Here is a 19944-nt window from a genome sequence, read left to right on the forward strand (position 1 = left end):
TACTTGCTAAACCTGCTGGCCTTACGAGGACAGAATGAATTACCCGAAAATTTAATCTGCCACCCAAACCCTATTTTTGGTATTCTGATATTTTGCTTCCCAACTTTCCCATTTACAAGAGTTGACAAGTGGTGATTTTTGTCTCACACATAGAAGTACACACATCTGTATGTTCTGTAAATACATTCAAGAGTGGTATATTCATATTCTTATACCTTAACCCCCCGACACCCAAGCACACATTGTGTGTGTGTGTGTGTGTGTGTGTGTGTGTGTGTGTATGTGTATGTATGTATGCATGTGTTTAGCTTTTCTTTCTGTTGACCTGGTCTTGCTGTATAGGTGAATCTGGCTTCAGTTTCACAATCTTCCTGCTCTGGCCCTGAAAATGCTGAAATTATAGGTGTACAGTACCACAGTACCACATCAGGCTGAGACAACTCCTTTTTTTTTTTTTTTCTAGACAGGGTTTCTCTGCTGGCCTCGAACTCAGAAATCCGCCTGCCTCTGCCTCCCGAGTGCTGGGAGACAACTCCTTTTTATTGGTCTCTTTGAGTTTGAGGCAATCACTGAAATAAAAACCAGGAGCTTATGTGTAATATTTTCTTATCCAAACTTTCTCCTATTTCTATTCATGCTTGATTTTCACAACCACCTACCCACCCACCCCCCAGTTCAAGTACTGGGAAGAAATCTAGAAATAATAAGCAGGTAGAGACTTCTAAGTAGGAACCCCTTGGGCACAGGGATCAAACAACAGCTAGGATGGCTTGGTGACTCTGCAGCAGAGGCTAACAAGGAAGACTTGGTAACTGAAACTTAAAGAACTAGAAGCCGCTTCCATCTCAACCTCTGTGCCCAAAGAGCCACAAGCAAGGTGTGGTCTTCTGTCTATTGGCTGCATGAATTAGGACTCTAAAACTTGTTGGCTTAAGCTAAATTTTTGTAAAAAGAAAGGTCTCAAAGTTTTGGAGGTTCTGGCAAAAATGAAACAAATCTGAGCACATGTGATGTGGGAGTACCTAGAACAGAGAAGGCAGGTCAGGGTCAGAAGAGGAGGGTGGAAGTAGAAAGTACGTAGGAAAGCCTCTAATGCTTATAAAACTCTTGAAACTTGTGGGAAATGTGTTAAATGTGTTTAGTTTTTGCAGTTAGATTTCAGAGTGTGGCTTCTCTTTTATTTGAGCCAAGGTGTGTAGCTGAAGTGGTTTGGACAGGTGATGAACTGTAAAAGGCAGAGAGGAAAAGAGTAGAGCAAGTCCATATTTCTAGCCATGTCTTAGAGACTTAGGAGGCTATTGTTTTGTTCCTGTTGTTTGGACTGAAAATATCTAAATTGGGCTGTCAAGATGGCTCAGTGGGAAAAGAAAGGCTCTTGCAACAGAGCATGATTGGCTTGCATTTAGTTTCCCAGACCCTCAAGATGAAAAGAGAAAACTGACTTCAGCAAGTTGTCCTGTGACTTCCACATACCCCCCTCCCCAAACTTACAGAAAGATACCCAGATGTTCTTTGTTTGGGGAAGTAAGACACTGGACTCAGGAATATAGTATGAGGTCTGACTTACTTTTGCTGCAGCCCTCAGAAAATAGGAGGGCATTCTCTTCTTTAGGGTAATTAGAATAGAGTCTTGTTAGAGAAGATTTTTTTGTTTTGTTTTGTTTTGTTTTGTTTTTTGTTTTGTTTTGTTTTGGTTTGGTTTGGTTTTTCGAGACAGGGTTTCTCTGTATAGCCCTGGCTATCCTGGAACTCACTTTGTAGACAAGGCTGACCTCGAACTCAGAAATCCACCTGCCTCTGCCTCCCAAGTGCTGGGATTAAAGACGTGCACCACCACCACGCCTGGCAAGAAGGATTTTAAGAGATATTTATATATATACCTTAAAAAATAAAGAGCCCAATGTTGTATGCTGACTCTAGTGCCCCAAACCTCAAGTTTTAGAAGTTAAGATTTACAGTTCTGATATTTTTATCTGTTCTGATTTTTTTATATATATCTTAGCTCTTTTCCTCATAGAGGTCCAAGTTCATTGCTAGGAAAGCTCTTGGTGTGCTACACAAAAGAGACAGGGTTCATTCTCTCTCTCTTTCTTTCTTTCTTTCTTTCTTTCTTTCTTTCTTTCTTTCTTTCTTTCTTTCTTTCTTTCTTTCTTTCTTTCTTTTTTCGAGACAGGGTTTCTCTGTATAGCCCTGGCTGTCCTGGAACTCACTTTGTAGACCAGGCTGGGAGACAGGGTTATTTCTTGAAATTAATTATGTACTGAGGTATGTGTAGTAAGTTGGGCTTGAAGCTGTATGCAAATGAAATGTGGAAATGGTTTTGTTGTAGCCCAGCGTAAGCGGAATGGACCCGCCTTTTGGGGATGCCTTTCGAAGCCACACCTTTTCAGAACAGACTCTGATGAGCACAGATCTCTTAGCCAACAGTTCTGATCCAGATTTCATGTATGAGCTGGTAAGCAACATTTTTTTTTTAGTTTAATTGATTTGAATCAAAATGATGATGCAGAGTTTTTGTTTATGAATGTCTGAAAAGAGAAAAGAATGTTCATGATGTGAAGCCTCGCTCAGGTAAAACCATTACCCAAGAGGCTGAAGGAGGAGGATTGTGGGGGCCACACAGGTCTGGTTTTAAGAAAAGGGACGTGACTAGGGGTTGGGTTTGATTCTTGTGACTAAGTCTGGTAATTTTAAAAAGATACCCAAGTTGATGAAAGTAGTATATGAAGAGATTATCTGTCCAGTTGTATTATCTGTCCAGTTGTTCATGAGGAAAGTAAGCTGTGTGTACATATAGTACAGTAAACTGCTAAAGGGCTTTTAAGCTCACAAATTAAGAAATGATATGTGCACAAGATATATGGTAGAGATGATAAGACAAATTAGCCACTATAAGCAGTGTCATAGGGTATTGACTTGTTTCTGAGGTAGACACAAAGTTCCCAAGGTAAAAAACAACTATTTTAGTGCAGGGATAGTTTACTTGCACATGTCTGTGCACTACATGTATGCAGGAGCCACAGAGGCCAAAAGAGCATATGTGATCCTGTGGAACTAGATAGTTTAGTTGTAAGCCACCAAGTGTGTGCTAGGAATGGAACCAAGGACTTCTGTAAGAGCATCAAGTTCTCTTAAGTTTTCTGAAGCCCCACTTCTTTTTGTTCTTTTTTTTTTTTTTTTTTTTAAAAAGCAGGATTTCACTTGTAGCTTTGGCTGGCTTGGAACTTGCTTTGTAGACTAGATTGGCCTGAAACCTCACAGCTACCTGCCTACTTATGCCTCATGAGTGCTTGGATTAAAGGTTTGTGCCACTATGACTAGCCCAATGGTCAATGGTAGGGGACTTATATTTTAGCTGTGCACATCAGTGAAGGTGCCTAAGTAGGCCAGAGGTGACAAACATATCCCTGAAGCTGGGAGTTATAGGTAGTTTTGAGCTTCCAGACAGCAGTGCTGGGAACCTAGCTTGGGTTCTTTAGAAAGTCAGTAAATGCTCTTAACTGCTGAGCCATTTTTGTAGCCCCCAGTATAATTTTAATTACATGTTATTTAAACAACACAGAAATGCTGAAATTTTGTAAAGTTGAGTATATAAGCCTGTGAGTTCATTAAAAATCATTGTTCTATATCTAATAAAAATAGGGTATGGTATATAAACTACTAAAGTGAAGCTACTACTCACACATACACAAACTAAAAATTCATTGGAACAAAGTAAACTGGAAAACTGAAAACCCATTCCTTTTTTGAGCCTTCACTCAGATTTTCTTCAGATTTTCCCCAAAAGCTAACTACTGCTAGCAGATAAACAGATGAATATGTAAACATTTGAATATGCCTTTACCTTGCATGGAATGGTATATAGTCCATTCATCCCCAACCCCCACCCCACACTTACTTAGTGCGTGCGTGTGTGTGTGTGTGTGTGTGTGTGTGTGTGTGTGTGTCTGCACACATATCATAGTGTAGATGTTTAGAACAGAGGGTAACTGAGAGGGTCTTTCCTTGCATCATATGGGATGGGTTCTGGGGTTAGACTAAGATGGTTAGGGTTGTCATTAAGCCTTTACCCACTGAGCCTTCTCTTCAGCTGGCGTTTGCTTTTTCTAAACAAAGTAATATGTGATGGATAACCTTTTGTGTTAGTGCATTAGGCCTCAACTTTATTTTCCATGGCTATAGAATATAACTACATTTTATTTATTTATTTTTGAGATAGGGTTTTATGATGAAACTCTGACTGGCCTGGAAGTTGCTATATAAACCAGGCTGGTCTCAAACTCACAGAGATCATCCTGCTTCTGCCTTCTGAGTGGATTAAAGGTGTGTGCCACCACTCCAGGCCTTTTACTACAATATAAAATCACATTTTTTTGCAGTGTGTGAGGACTATTTGACTTCCCATGCCAAGAATTGTTACCTAGGTCTTATCCAAGTCCTTAGAATTTCACAATTAACTTTCAGCACTCTCTGGGCTCTTTGTCTTCATATTTAATTTCTTCCTTAAGTGGAGGAATTCTGTGATGAAGGTAAAGTCTTCAATATTTGATTCTTACTTGAAGTTCATTTCTAAAGAATACCTCTAAGATCAGAAGAGGCCTTAATGTTTGGGCCCATACTTTAGCCTCTCAGAGTATTTTCCCATTTGTTCTTTCCCAGTGAAATAAAGGTAATAGATATAAGGGCAAGGAAGCTATCATGTCAGTAGCTTTTCTCTTAAAACAGACCAGAAGTAGAGTATTTATTTTGGCATTTGCAGGTATGGGTGGAGGTGAATATTTTCTTCCTAAAGCATGGTATGTGACTTCCCGTTTTAAACCTTCCTTAGGATAGAGAGATGAATTATCAACAGAATCCTAGAGACAACTTCCTTTCTTTGGAAGACTGCAAAGACATTGAAAATCTGGAGACTTTCACAGATGTCCTGGACAATGAGGATGCTTTAACTTCAAACTGGGAACAGTGGGATACATACTGTGAAGACTTAACTAAGTACACGAAGCTCACCAGCTGTGACATTTGGGGGACAAAAGAGGTGGATTACCTGGGTCTTGATGACTTTTCTAGCCCTTACCAAGATGAAGAGGTCATCAGTAAAACTCCAACACTGGCCCAGCTCAATAGTGAGGACTCTCAGTCTGTTTCCGATTCCCTTTATTATCCTGACTCACTCTTCAGTGTCAAACAAAATCCCTTGCCCCCCTCCTCTTTTCCTAGTAAAAAGATCACAAATAGAGCAGCTGCCCCTGTGTGTTCTTCAAAGACACTTCAGGCTGAGGTCCCATCATCAGACTGTGTCCAAAAAGCAAGCAAACCTACTTCAAGCACACAGATCATGGTGAAGACCAACATGTATCATAATGAAAAGGTGAATTTTCATGTTGAATGTAAAGACTATGTAAAAAAAGCAAAAGTCAAGATCAACCCTGTGCAACAGGGCCGGCCCTTGCTGAGCCAGGTCCACATAGATGCAGCAAAGGAGAACACCTGCTACTGTGGAGCTGTGGCAAAGAGACAGGAGAGAAGGGGGGTGGAGCCGCATCAGGGTCGGGGCACTCCTGCTTTGCCTTTCAAAGAAACCCAGGAGCTATTACTTAGTCCTCTGACGCAGGATAGTCCTGGGTTGGTTGCCACAGCAGAGAGTGGCAGCCTTTCTGCCAGCACTTCTGTTTCAGATTCATCCCAGAAAAAAGAAGAGCACAATTATTCTCTTTTTGTCTCTGACAACATGAGAGAACAGCCAACCAAATACAGTCCTGAAGATGATGAGGATGATGAAGATGAGTTTGATGATGAGGACCATGATGAAGGGTTTGGCAGCGAGCATGAGCTTTCTGAAAATGAAGAGGAGGAAGAAGAGGAAGAGGATTATGAGGATGACAGAGATGATGATATCAGCGACACGTTCTCTGAACCAGGTATAACTCTTGGAGCCTACTAAATTGACCTTTCTAGTCACTGTTTGAAATAGGAAGCTTGTTTTGGATGGTTGCTATATTTTAGTTCGGGGATTAAAAAAATAAATAAATAACTTAATGTCTTTATTTGGATCAAAAGTAGCTTTCTTTTAGCCACATGATTCTAAAATCATTTGTGTTTATGATCATTTGTGCCTATGTCATAGTTTATCTTGATTCTTTGAGGGCTTATTCTTATTTTTTTTCTTTTTTCTTTTGTTAAGTGATCTACTTTGCCACCCTCTTGAGCACTTAAGTAAAAACTCCAAGAGTATGTTGGTTTAAAATCGGGTGCCCTGTTTTGCATATGCCCCTCTTGTGGCTAAGATGGGTGTATGCAGAATAGAGTCAAGTGGTGTCATCTCATGTCACTCATGCTCAGTTAACAAAGCCTGCTCAGTAAACAGTCTGAAGACAAGCATTTTCTTTGTCTGCTGTATTAAGAAAATATATATTGTGCTAGAGATGTTACATGCTTATAATCCCAACACTTGAAGGTAGGGGTAGGAGGATCACCAAAAGTTTGAGGTCAGCCTGGTCTACGTACTTGGTGCCAAGGCAGTCAGGACTATATAGTGAGACCTTATCTCTAAAAAGCAACAAATAGGAAAAAAAAAAACCCTAAGATGAGAAAGTTGATGCTACAGTTTGAAGAGCATGAGGGAGGATGCTTCTTCATTTTGTGTACAGTACATACAAACGAGACAGAAAAAGAAACAGATCTGTGGGCAGCTGGTTCACTTTAGCATTTACATGTTTGGGTTAGAGCCACTGTTGGCTTATAACCATTTATAAAAACGTGGCACACAGTTAAAAATACTACACAAAGAAGTGAAGATTTTAAATTTTAAGCAAAAGTTAACTTGCTTCAAAATTAGTCTTGATACTAATAATTCTGCATAAAACCAATTAAAACTTAAACTTTGTGAAGTTATCAAAGTTATCAAATGGTGATTTCTGGCATTTAAGGCACTGTAAATAATGACATTTTTCTGAAACTGTGGACAGTGACTATGTCAGAGTGCAGCACTGTGTCTGTGTGCCTGTATGTGGGTGTGTAGGTGTGTGGGTGTGTATGTGTCTGTGAATGTGCATGTATGTGTGTGCAAGAGCATGTGGGTGGGTATGGCTGTGGCTGGTGCAATGTTGATTTAAACCTCAGCCTCACATATACTAGGTAAACCTACCTCTGAGCCACACCCTTCCAAAGCATTATTATTCATCAAAGATTTTCTCATTTTTGATAATTTTTTAACTATTTATTTATTTATTTATTTATTTATTTATTTATATGAGAACACTGTAGCTGTCTTCAGACACAACAGAAGAGGGCATCCGATCCCGTTAGAGATGGTTGTGAGCCACCATGTGGTTGCTGGGAATTGAACTCAGGACCTCTGGAAGAGCAGTCAGTGCTTTTAACCTCTGAGCCATCTCTCCAGCCCCCTTGATAATTTTTAAAATTCAAATACTTATGCATTTGATACCACAAATTGTTTGGCTTAGGTATTTTTTAAGTAAGTAAAAAATACCTCAAGTTTAACTTGGAGGAAAAGAGTTTATACCTTTTTTTCTTCCTTTGGTTTACTTTAGAATCCTGGATAGAATTGTCTTTTCTCTTTGTCAGGACCATTTTTCTCATAGTACATTGATAAAAATCTACATTGAGATGTATAAAGGAAATTTGACTGGTTATAATAGGGGTAGTTTCTGTAGCTCCATCGTTGTTGTTCAGGTGTGGCTCTTGAAGACTGGCAGATTAGACCTAAGCATGAGGGTCTTGTACAGAATTAGGGTGGGGTGTTAAGGGGTGTGTTAGCACAAAAAGGATAGAGAACTAAGGGGAAGCATGTGAGGAAGGAAGAAGTGCCTTTTCCAGTGGTGCTTACAAGCAGGTGGATCCTAGGATCAGTAACTCTCAGTGCCATCAAGGCAAGTAATAGGTGTGCTGTTGATGCCATATTAGATGTGATTTTGCTTTTCCTTGACTTTGTATTACTTTCATTGAGATATACTTAAGATACACAGCATGGTATTTTGCTGCATTTATTACATTGTTATCACATGCTAATTAACATCCATTACTTGACATAATTATATTTTCTTTTTTTGAGTACTAACTATATTTCTTGTATATGCTGTCTGTACATTAGATTTTTTAGAACTTACTCTGCAAAGCAGCAGTTTGCTCTTTGACGAGCACCTCACATGTCCACATCTTCAGTTCCTGACAGCCATGTTCTCTACTTCTATATGTTTGACTTTAGTCCCACATGTGGAGACTTTGCAAGCTGTCTTTCTCTGCCTGTTCTGTTTTAGTTGGCATAACAAGTAGATTCACCTTGCCATAAATGTAAAAGCCTTAGAGGATAAGTTATATTGTATGTATTTGCATATTTGTATCTGTACATTTGCTTGGATATTAGAAGTATTATGGTAAGTATAGGAGTACAGGTAGCTTTCAAGAGAATGCTTTCTATTAATATTTTTGGAGACATAGTCTTATATAGCCCTGGCTGTTCTGAACTTATGTGCAGACCAGCTTGGTCTCTACAAGGGATTTGTGTGTTTCTGTCTTCTGAATATCTCCTGATTAAAGGTATGCATCTTGCCATTTAAAACAAATCAAAAAAATTTATTTTTATTATTTTAAATTTTGAGAGGCTGGAGAGATGGCTCAGTGGTTAGGAGCACTTTTGTTGCTCTTACAGAGGACCGGAATTTAGTTCCCAGCACCCAAGCAGTGTCTGACAACTATTTGTAACTTCAGTTCAGGGGGTCCAGTGCCCTCTTCTGACTACCTTGAACAGCAGGCACACATGTGGTGTATAAGTGTATAAGGTGTATAACTCTGTCTCAAAAAGCAGGTGCTTTCAGAGGCCAGAGGTGTCAGATTCCCTGAAGTTGGAGTTTCAGGCAGTTGTGAGTGGCCTGACATGGATACTGAATATCAAACTCAAGCCTTTTGAAAGAGCAGAGCCATTTCCTCAGGGATGTGGGACTGCTTAATCATTTGGTTTTTTGTTTTGTGTGTGTGTGTGTGTTTTGTTTTTCGAGACAGGTTTTCTCTGTGCAGCCCTGGCTGTCCTGGAACTCACTTTGTAGACCAGGTTGGCCTCGAACTCAGAAATCCGCCTGCCTCTGCCTCCCAAGTGCTGGGATTAAAGGCTTGCGCCACCACACCCGCTGGTATTTTTATTTGGTTAGTTTAGATGATTGTGCTCAAACTCAGGGCCTTGTGTATTCTGTGCTGGCCATTGCTTTTTGTGTTGTTTTTCTGTACTGGGCAAACCCTGTTTGTTCCATGTACTAGACAAGTAGCACTGAGATAAATCCCCAGTGTCTAGCTCTCTCCTTTTTTTTTAAAATAAAGATTTATTTTATTTTATTATATGTGTGTACACTGTATCTGTCTTCAGACACTCCAGAAGAGGGTGTCAGATCTCATTACGGGTGGTTGTGAGCCACCATGTGGTTGCTGGGATTTGAACTCAAGACCTTCGGAAGAGCAGTCGGTGCTCTTAATCACTGAGCCATCTCTCCAGCCCTAGCTCACTCCTTTACATTGGCACTGAATACATAATCTGGGCTGGTCTCTAACTTGGAGTCCTCTTGCAACACAGGCTTCTGAGTACTGGGATTGTAGGTTCATTCTGCCATGCCAGCTATTTTCCGTTTCTTGAGGAACTTCCATACTGCTTTCCATAAAAACCATACCAGTTTACATTTTCACTGACAATGAAAAGAGTTCTCTTTTCACCATTCTTTGACAACAGTGTCTGTCCAACTGCTGACAGGTCATTATGACCTATGTAGCATAGTGTGTCTCTGATTTTTATTTGTGTTTTATTGATGATTAATGGTATTGAGAATGTTTTCTTATACCTGTTGAACATTTGTTTTTTTGTTTGTTTGTTTGTTTTTTGTTTTTTATTAATTATATGTAAGTACACTGTAGCTGTCTTCAGACGCACCTGAAAAGGGCATCAGATCTCATTACGGGTGGTTGTGAGCCACCATGTGGTTGCTGGGATTTGAACTTCAGACCTTCGGAAGAGCAGTCGGGTGCTCTTACCCACTGAGCCATCTCACCAGCCCCACTGTTGAACATTTGGATGTCTTTTGAGAAATGCTTATTTAGGATTTTTACCATGTTTGTAAGATGGGTTATCTTTTGTTTTTTGTGTTTTAGATATTAACTTAATGTTGTATATACTGTTAGTATATGTTTCTTCTGTTTATAGGCTGTCTCTTCACTTTTTTGATTGGTTTTGTTGTTCAGAAGCTTTTTAGTTTGAGAAAACCGCATTCCTCTGTTTCTACTTGCATTGCTTATGATTATGGAGTCTTCCCTAAGATTTTCATCTACCAGATCAATATCATGATCTTTCTGTCACCTTTGTTATTTGGGGTAGATCTGTGGCCTTCTCCATTCTGCTGCTGTCTCCTCCCTACTCTTCACTCCTTCCTCTCTTACCTTTCTTTCTCCCTCCTCTTCTCCTTCTCTGTACCACTTTTTCTTCTCCTCCTCCCTGCTGTTTTCCTTCACACTAAACTTAAGGTTACATTTTACTTAAACTCTTCCTAAACCAGGCAACTTTTGTTACTTACTGGCTGGTTTTGTGTGTCAACTTGACACGCACTGGAGTTATCATAGAGAAAGGAGCCTCCCTTGAAGAAATGCCTCCATGAGATCCAGCTGTAAGGCATTTTCTCAATTAGTGATCAAGGGTGGGAGGGCCCATTGTGGATGGTGCCATCCCTGTTCTATAAGAAAGTAAGCTGAGCAAGCCAGGGGAAAACAAGCCAGTAAGTAACATCCTTCCATGGCCTCTGCATCAGCTTCTGCTTCTTGAGTTCCAGTCCTGACTTCCTTTGGTGATGAACAGCAGTGTGGAAGTGTAAGCTGAATAAACCCTTTCCTCCTCAACTTGCTTTTTGGTAATGATGTTTGTGTAGGTAGAAACAAACTGACTTAAGACAGTTACAAGGAAAAACTTCAGTTGGCCTTTGTTCTGTAGTCTGTTGCTCTTTATTCTGTAATTCCTATCTGTCCCTCTCTCCCTTTCTTGCTTTCTCTCTTTCTGCAAGGTCTTACTGTATTGTCCTGGCTGACCTGATACTTGCTGTATAGCACAGGTTTTTCTTAAATTCATGGTACTCTTGCCACGGCCAATTGAAATGCAGACAAGAACCACAGTGTCTGGCAATAAAATCCTTAAATCATTTTTGTTTTTCATTGCACTGATGTGTGTATGTGCTATAAGAAATTAAAAAATGGGCTGGGCGGTGGTGGCACACGCCTTTAATCCCAGCACTTGGGAGGCAGAGGCAGGTGGATTTCTGAGTTCGAGGCCAGCCTGATCTAAAAAGTGAGTTCCAGGACAGCCAGGGCTACACAGAGAAGCCCTGTCTCGAAAAACAAAAGAAATTTAAAAAATAATATGGTTTCATCCTTCATAAGTTTGTGAGACTACTTCAGTTTTGTAGTTTTAGCAATCTGTCCTAGATAATTGTTTATTCTCTAAATGAATCTGAAGTTCACTGCTATAGGATGGAAGCTTCTATGTTTGTCCATCTTGTTTTCAGTGTTGTTCAAGTCTGCTATGTCTTGCTTTTTCCTGTTATTTTAATGTTGGTGATGTGAGTGTGTGTGTGTGTGTGTGTGTGTGTGTGTGTGTGTGTGTTTTGGCTTTTCAAGACAGGGTTTCTCTGTGTAGCCCTGGCTGTCCTGGAACTCACTCTGTAGACCAGGCTGGCCTCAAACTCAAGAAATCCACCTGCCTCTGCCTCACAAGTGCTGAGATTAAAGGTGTGTGCCACCACTGTCCGGCTGTTTGTGTATGTCTTACATCCCTTCTTTTGGTTTTGCTTGTGTCAAATTATTTATTTCCTGTGTTTTCTTGGGCATTGTTAAATTAACCTCCTTGGGTTGGAATTTTCCTTTTAGTATCTTTTGTAGGTTTGTATTTGTGGATAGATAGGATAGATAGATGGTCCTGTTTTAAGTTACTTTCCCCAGTGAAGGAGGATCGTAGAGGATGGTTAGGCAGGAGTTTGTGGATGGGTGGGGGAGTACCCTCTTAGAGGATACTCTTTTTGATCCATCCATTATGGAAGACAAGTAGTAGTTAAGTTCCTCACCACTAGATTAAGCATTTCTTCTTGTCAGTAATGTTATTATTTGCTTTATATAGTTAGGTGTTTTGATGTGGGTATATTTAAAAGTTCTTCTTGATGAAATAACCCCCATTTATCAACATACACAGCTTTTCTTTCTCTTTAGTGAGAGCTTGCTGCTTAAAGTCCACTCTTAAGTCTAGCACACACTATCATGGATCACCTTCCCCTCTCATTTGCCCTTAATTGTTTCTCTTGTCTGAAGTATGCTATGTACTTTAGCCTGGCATTGAACTTGTGTCCACCTGCCTCATCCACCCAAGTACTGGATGAGAGGCATTTCCCTATCACACTTTACTTTACTTTGTAGTATCATTAATTATTGATAAGTAAGGATTTATTGTTGGTTTTTGACTGTCAGCATATAATTTTGAAGTGCTGGCAACAAATCTTGGGACTTGCATATGCTAGGAAAGTATTCTACCACTGTTGGTACACTTCCAATCTTTGTCTTTAGTTCTTTGATATTCATCATTCATTCTCTCTCTCTCTCTCTCTCTCTCTCTCTCTCTCTCTCTCTCACACACACACACACACACACACACACACACACACACGAATATATACTGAGTACATCCTCTTCATACCCTACTACACCCGTTTTCAACCGGTGGGTCATGACTCCTTTGGGGTCCCATATCCAATATCCTGCATTTCATAGATTTACATTATGATTCATGACAGTAGCAAAATTATGGTTATGAAATAGCAACAAAATAATTTTGTGGTTGGAGGTCACCACAACATGAGGAACTGTATTAAAGGGTCAGAACATTAGGAAGGAAGGAAGGGTGGGACGCTGCCCTGCTACTGCTCTCCCTTTCCTCTGCACTTCCTTCCGATGTAGTTCCTCTTTTCCCCTGATGGCACTTGTACTTCCATATTATAGATGATTTCATCTATGTAAAATCTAGGAAGTCAAAATGAGATAAAACATATGTGTCCTTATAAGATAGAGCGATCCCTTCATGGGATAGATCTTTCTCTTTAGCTCAGAGCATTCCTTCAAATATCTTCTGTAGAGCTGGTTAGGTGGTCACAAATCTTTTTAGTCTGATTTTATCATTTAAAAACTAGCCAGCACTGTGTCCAGTGCTGACTTCTTTTCTCTTCTCTTCTCTTCTCTTCTCTTCTCTTCTCTTCTCTTCTCTTCTCTTCTCTTTTTTCTTTTCTTTTTTCTCTTCTCTTCTCTTCTCTTCTCTTCTCTTCTTCCTTCCCTCCTCCTCCTCCTCCTCCTCCTCCTCCTCCTCTTCCTCCTTCTTCTTAGCTGTTTATATTCTCTTGAAATTCATTCAGAATTTGGTTTATGTCCTTTTTGTTTCTTTAAATATAATTGTTGTCTGGAATTTCATCTAATTCATTGTCATTGGAGAATATTACTATCTGGTAAATGTTGGAGGAACCATGTTGCCTTTTTTTGTTTGTTGTTTTTATATTTTTGCATAGGGATTTATGCATCTGGAATTAGGTTGATTGAGTATTTTTATCATTCTTACTCTTCTATTAGAAATGTTTAGAACATTTAAGAGAGACTCAGATGTAATAGGATTGAGATGCCATTTTGCTCTGCTATACTGGTGCTTCGTGCACTAGTTAAGTCTCCAGGACTTAAAATGTTGTCTACAGAAAAAAATCACTAGCAAAATATAGGCCTGGTATGAATTTACAGTCATGGTTACGTAACAATCATCCCCTAAGCTCTAATTATTTCAGGAAATAAAGGAACACTAGTAGCATGATAGACTAAGGTGTCAGTTCCTGTCAGATGAGTAGAAATGGGAAAAAAAGAATTTGTGGTTAGTATCGGGAAAAAGAGAGGAAGAAAAAATAGAGGAAGAAAAAAATAAAGAGAGAAGGCGAAATAGGGACACAGTGAGGCAGTCTGCCTAATGGAGAATGAAAAAACAAAAGGATGGAAAGAAGTGCAACAGAATACTCTAAAAGATTCCCAGGACCCGGCAGGATGAGATAAGTAAACCGTACAAATCAGGCTAGCCTGTAATTTTTGGGAAAACCTATCAAATGAAATGTGAGAAGGCAAAGAGTATAAGCTTAGGAGAAAAGAAAATTGAAAGGGGACCAGAGGAGTAAGGGTAAAGGGAGAAGAGGATAGACTGATGTGGTTAATTGGTACTGGGTATTAAATATAAAGGGAAGAGCTTGATGGGGTATAGTGTCTGAATGCAGTCTCCCCTGATTGCTGCTCGCAACCTCAATTCTCAATGGTCCTTCCTGCTTGTCCAGATGTCTGTTAAACTCTTTTTTTTTTTTTTTTTTTTTTGATTCTTTTTTTTTTTTTTTTCCCATTTTTTATTAGGTATTTAGCTCATTTACATTTCCAATGCTATACCAAAAGTCCCCCTTACCCACCCACCCCCACTCCCCTACCCACCCACTCCCCCCCTTTGGCCCTGGCGTTCCCCTGTACCGGGGCACACAAAGTCTGCGTGTCCAATGGTCCTCTCTTTCCAGTGATGGCCGACTAGGCCATCTTTTGATACATATGCAGCTAGAGTCAAGAGCTCAGGGGTACTGGTTAGTTCATAATGTTGTTCCACCTATAGGGTTGAAGATCCCTTTAGCTCCTTGGGTACTTTCTCTAGCTCCTCCATTGGGAGCCCTGTGATCCATCCATTAGCTGACTGTGAGCATCCACTTCTGTGTTTGCTAGGCCCCGGCATAGTCTCACAAGAGACAGCTACATCTGGGTCCTTTCGATAAAATCTTGCTAGTATATGCAATGGTGTCAGCGTTTGGATGCTGATTATGGGGTGGATCCCTGGATATGGCAGTCTCTACATGGTCCATCCTTTCATCTCAGCTCCAAACTTTGTTTCTGTAACTCCTTCCATGGGTGTTTTGTTCCCATGTTAAACTCTTAAGTTGTTCTTCACAGTTAAGGTCACAGTTCTTCCAGTGTTCAAGGCTGCTTGGAACTTACATCTTTATGTTTCTTTGCCAACTCTGTCTCTAGCCATGTTGTTGAATACTTCATGGTTCTGATGCAGACTTTGTTAGTCAGTTTTAGTCTGCTTGCCAGATTTCAGCACACAGCCTAGTAATGCTTTTCCTGTGTTTTACAAGAGTATGGGTTGGCAAGTTTTTGTTGTTACTGTTTTTGTCTTGTGTGGTTTTTTTCTTTTCATTTCAGTAGAGTCAACTTATCCTTTTTAGTAGTGTGTGGCTTCCTCTTCCCTTTAGCACCACCACAAGTCTCAACAAAAGGTGAAGCTGGACTCCTTTGAACGTTGTGTCAGACAAAGCACATCACTCTTGTAGTTGCTTACCAGCAAAGATCAAACTTGCTGGTCAGGAAAAATTCTTCCTTATCTTGGATTGTGGCCTTTCTGGGATTCATAGTATCTGAGGGATCAGCAGGTGTGTGCCCTGCCCCATAAGGGTCTTTATGGAAGACTGTGTCTAGACACCACTTCCATTGTAAGGGGCAGATCAGAAAGGTCCTCCTTTGCTTTATACATTTCTGTTTTCCTTACTATTAGACTCTGGATGTGTAGCTCCCATCCACATCTTCAAACAGCTGGCATCTAGCTTTTCCCAGTTTATTACCCAGAGATTCTTCTAACAGATTATGCTGGGATGCCCACCATATTTGATTTACATTTTTAGTTTTTTGAGATCACATAGGTGAATTCAAGAAAACTCAGTCTCCATGACACCATTTCCATCTTCTCAGAATTTTGATTTATACAGCGACTACACGTTTTTAAGTCTGTCTAGCCATATCCTCTTTCCTTTTCTTCCATAGCGTTTTCTCCTTGAGCAGCTAGGCAGTGGCTTTATGTATTAGAAGGTATTTAGTGTAATCTGGTGCTCTTCCTGGATCTAAGTGATAATGCTGCTTAATGTCTTAATGAATGAATATGCCATCTAAATTCATTCACTTTCACTTGACTTGAAGTGAAGCTTTGGGTTAGGATTACTTGTGCAGTATTCTAAATGTTAGTGAATGACATACTTGCACCATAAATTAACACAATTTTGTAGAACTTATTTGGGCTTTAAATTTTTTGGGGGGATACAAATTATTTCTTTTCTTGAAAGAAAGATTTAAACCAACTTGAGGGGTGCAAAAGGAAATTGTGGCTGAGAAATAGGAAGACATTTTTTGAATCAATAAAATAAGGCTAGTTATACTCCTGTCAGAGCAGTAGTCTGGGGTTGAGTGAGTGGTTTACAAAGATCCTTTTGTGATGACCAGCTCCTGAAATTCTGTTTCTTGGCAAATGGCTATGCAGTTGATGATCTTGCAAAGTTCCAGGAGAGGTGCAAAAATCAAGTTTCAGTTTCTCTTCTGAACCAACTGCCGAGTGCTAATAGAGCCTATTCTGTAGACTGGCTACAACTGGTTCGGGTTGTTAGATTGCATGGTTCAAGAACAAGAACTCACTTCCTTAAAAATGAGAGGTTATTTTTTAATTCTCATGAATGTTTTTCACAGTTGACTTTGCTTGTAGTCTGTTCAGACCATAGCTGTGTGGCTGGATGTTTTGTAAATATGGCATTCTTACTTTCTTTTTGTTGTCATTGTTTGGTTTTTTTGAGGCACGAGATCTACTGTAGTTCAGGCTGGCCTAGATTTGATATATACCTTCAGTTGACTTTGAACTCCTGATCCTCTCACCTCTACTTCCCAAGTGCCAGGATATATAGTGAACTACACTATATATCCTATCCTATCCTAATTTAATCATGTCAACAAGAAATGAGTTAGATAATTATGGCAGTATATCAACAAAAGAGAAGCAGGGTCAAGAAGAGAATCAAGAAATCATTTATCAAAACATGTTTTAGTATCTTTTATGTTAGGCATTGCATATATTAGGTATTAATTATATGTAAATTAATGGAATCCTTGCCTTAACAGAATTTAGAGTTGAACAGATGTATTTGCTCTTGGGATTTTTCAGTCATTCTTCCCTCCCATTGTAGTGGTGGGGATTGAGCCTTCAGCCTTCCACGTGGTGTGCCATAGCTACTCCACCATGAAGCAGCCTCCCCAGATCCTCTGAAAGTCATGCTTTTATTTTTATTTTTTGAGACAGGGTCTCTCTGTAGCCCTGGGTCCTGGAACTCACTATGTAGACCAGGCTAGCCCTGAACTAATAAATCTGCCTGTTCTTGCCTCCTGAATACTGGGATTAACTGCGTGTACCACTCTAGCAGGCTCTTTCAGAGTGTGTTAATATGTTTCTGTGCTCTGTGGCTTGGCCAGCCAGGGATGGAGGAGCATGGTTTTGTAAAACTTAACTTGGCCACAGATTCATTTTGAGTGGTGGTGGTTAGACTTCTGTTATAGACAAGAGTTCCTCTGGGCAAATTTTGTGAGAAGAATGAGTGGCTGTGGATGTTAGATCAGTGAGTAAGCATGTCAGTTTTCATTTTACTTGGTTCCATGGCCTTTATATTGAACAGTGTGTGGCTGGACACACTCTGTGAGTTGGGAGCGGAAAGGTAATAAATTTATAGGACATGCTAGTAGAAAAGATTGGGTCAGAAAGCTGCCAGCTCCTAAATGCTCCTTGGGAGCATTGAACACAGAAGTAAATCTAGTACCTGTTTTGGGTGGGATGAAGAAATAAACATTGCTGTGACTATGAATTTGGCATACAGTGAGCAAGACTTTTAGACCACTCAACCAGTTAGGTAGAATAGTGCAATGTGGACCCAAAGCTGGGCTCCCTGAATCCTAAGAGCTGACCCAGCTCAGTTTTGCTATTCGTGCCAGGCTCCTCTCATCATGTCATTCTGTGCAGCTGAGGCAGTCAATTCTTAGAAACATCAAATGAGTTCCATGAGCATTGAGTGAATAAACGAGTCTTGCCACCTGCAGACTAGCAAAGGTAGATGCTAAGGGAACATACTGAAATATGGTGGGAAAGGGGCTTGCTTAAGAAAGTGGAATGAAGTCTGTCCCTATGCTTTGGACTGGGTAGAACAAGATGTGTAAAACACTGGTTATGGGTGCTGGTAGGGAGACAAGATTTTTTTGGTTGCATCTTTCTGTTTGGGGTTGTGTAATCTCTGTAAGCAGTAATGTTTTGCTTAGTTTACTGTGGAGCAAGCACCAACTAAAAATGCCTCAGCTGGTGGCATGTGACCCTTTACTCTGTTCTAAAGATAGGTTAGTAACAAGAACAAGGTGAAATCCTTTACAATAAAATATATACTCTACACCATTTTTAAAAGATATTATTTCGTTTATCTATCTCTCTTTGTATATTGTGTGTGTGTAGGTGCCATAGTGCATGTATGGAGGTCAGAGAATAACTTGTAGGAGTCAGTTCTCTGTCCACCGTCTGGGTCCTGGGCATCAAACTCAGGTTGTTGAATCTGGCAGCAAGTATCTTCACCTGCAGAACCATTGCACTTGTCCCCCCTCCCCCTTTTTTTTAAAAGAAAACCTAGGGTTCGTTGTCACACTGCATTTCTACATTGTTTTTGGTGAAGGGTAGTCTACAATGATTGTGACATAGTTTGGTCAGGGGTGAAGTGAAACACATTCAACATATACAACAGCATGTACCTCATTATCTCTCTGTGTACACTCTTTGAAGGCCAGAAATTTCACATTTCTCTACATTGTTGTGCCACACAGAGTGTACTGTGAATGTTAGGAATGAAGCACAAAGTTTGTCTGCACCATTGCCCAGACACCATTCTGTGACTTTGTCTTTTTTTCCCCTTTGAGTACAAACCTCACACATGCCAGCTAAGTGGCCCAAACCACTGAGTTACAATCCAGACTCCTTTCTTTAAATCCTTTTTCTTTATTTATTTTTTGTTTTGTTTTGTTTTGTTTTTTGAGACAGGGTTTCTCTGTGTAGCCCTGGCTGTCCTGGAACTCATTCTGTAGACCAGGCTGGCCTCGAACTCAGCATTCCGCCTGCCTCCGCCTCCCAAGTGCTGGGATTAAAGGTGTGCACTACCACTGCCCAGTCTAAATCCTATTTATTGAGGTATAATTTTCACACAGCAAAACTTGACTTGCTTGTCATGCACCCTTGTATGAGTACTTTGGGTGTGTGAGTTCTGACAAGTGAATATAGTCACAATCAAGATACAGAAATTCCCTTCATATTCCTTTATAACTACTATGTCCTGATCCTACCTGAACCCTGAGAGACACAGTACCTCTTCTGCCTTCTCATATAAATAGAATCATACTCTCCTGATTGAGACTCTGAAGAAAAGTTGGTAAAATTCTAACATTCAAAGAGCTTTCTCCCTAGTGACCAGGTATCCTCACATTGTAGGGATAGTTCCAGAGTCATGTTTCAGAAGGAAGATGTGGCCATTTTACTTGGCATGTACCTTCCTCAACCCCTCGCCACTGCCCTGTGGAGTTCATCTGTGACGATCATTCTCTGAAGGCGTGTTAGGTTACCAGACTTCCTACACTGACTTTGTTCAACAATTCCAGCAGCTCAGAATTAAGTATTTTCTAGAGCTTTTCATTAGTAAGGGAAGTATACCCTTCAGTGGTATAGAATAAAGTAACACGTCCACTAAAGAGTGATCTAGAATAGACCTGTATATTTATTTGCTTGGGAACTGTCTTTCTTTGTACCCTTTCAGAAGAAGTAGAATAAAAGAAAGAAAAGTCACTGCTGCTATGGAACTAGGATGCCACTGTAGATACAGCTCTTTGTGAGTGTTGTAGATACAAATATTAAAAGGAAGACATTTAGAAACCACAGTATAGTACTAACCTAAGGACCATTTTATGGTGGCACCTTTTTATTTACAGACTACTAGTTTCTATAACCAATTCATGGAGATAAGGTCT

At 40.1% G+C, this 19944-nt stretch overlaps 1 protein-coding gene across 3 annotated transcripts in view; it reads left to right on the forward strand.

The window, feature by feature from the left end:
• The window catches only part of Crebrf (CREB3 regulatory factor), a 61044-nt gene that overhangs the window by 21620 nt on the left and 19480 nt on the right, over window positions 1-19944 (forward strand). For all 3 annotated transcript variants that reach the window (XM_017317723.2, XM_011246717.3, NM_029870.2), the window contains exons 3-4: window positions 2330-2455; window positions 4829-5918. In XM_017317723.2, coding sequence (XP_017173212.1) covers window positions 2330-2455; window positions 4829-5918 — 1216 coding nt within the window. The remainder of the gene's footprint in view (window positions 1-2329; window positions 2456-4828; window positions 5919-19944) is intronic.

This window comes from Mus musculus, chromosome 17 (assembly GCF_000001635.26).
Source record: "Mus musculus strain C57BL/6J chromosome 17, GRCm38.p6 C57BL/6J".
Lineage (NCBI taxonomy): Eukaryota > Metazoa > Chordata > Mammalia > Rodentia > Muridae > Mus > Mus musculus.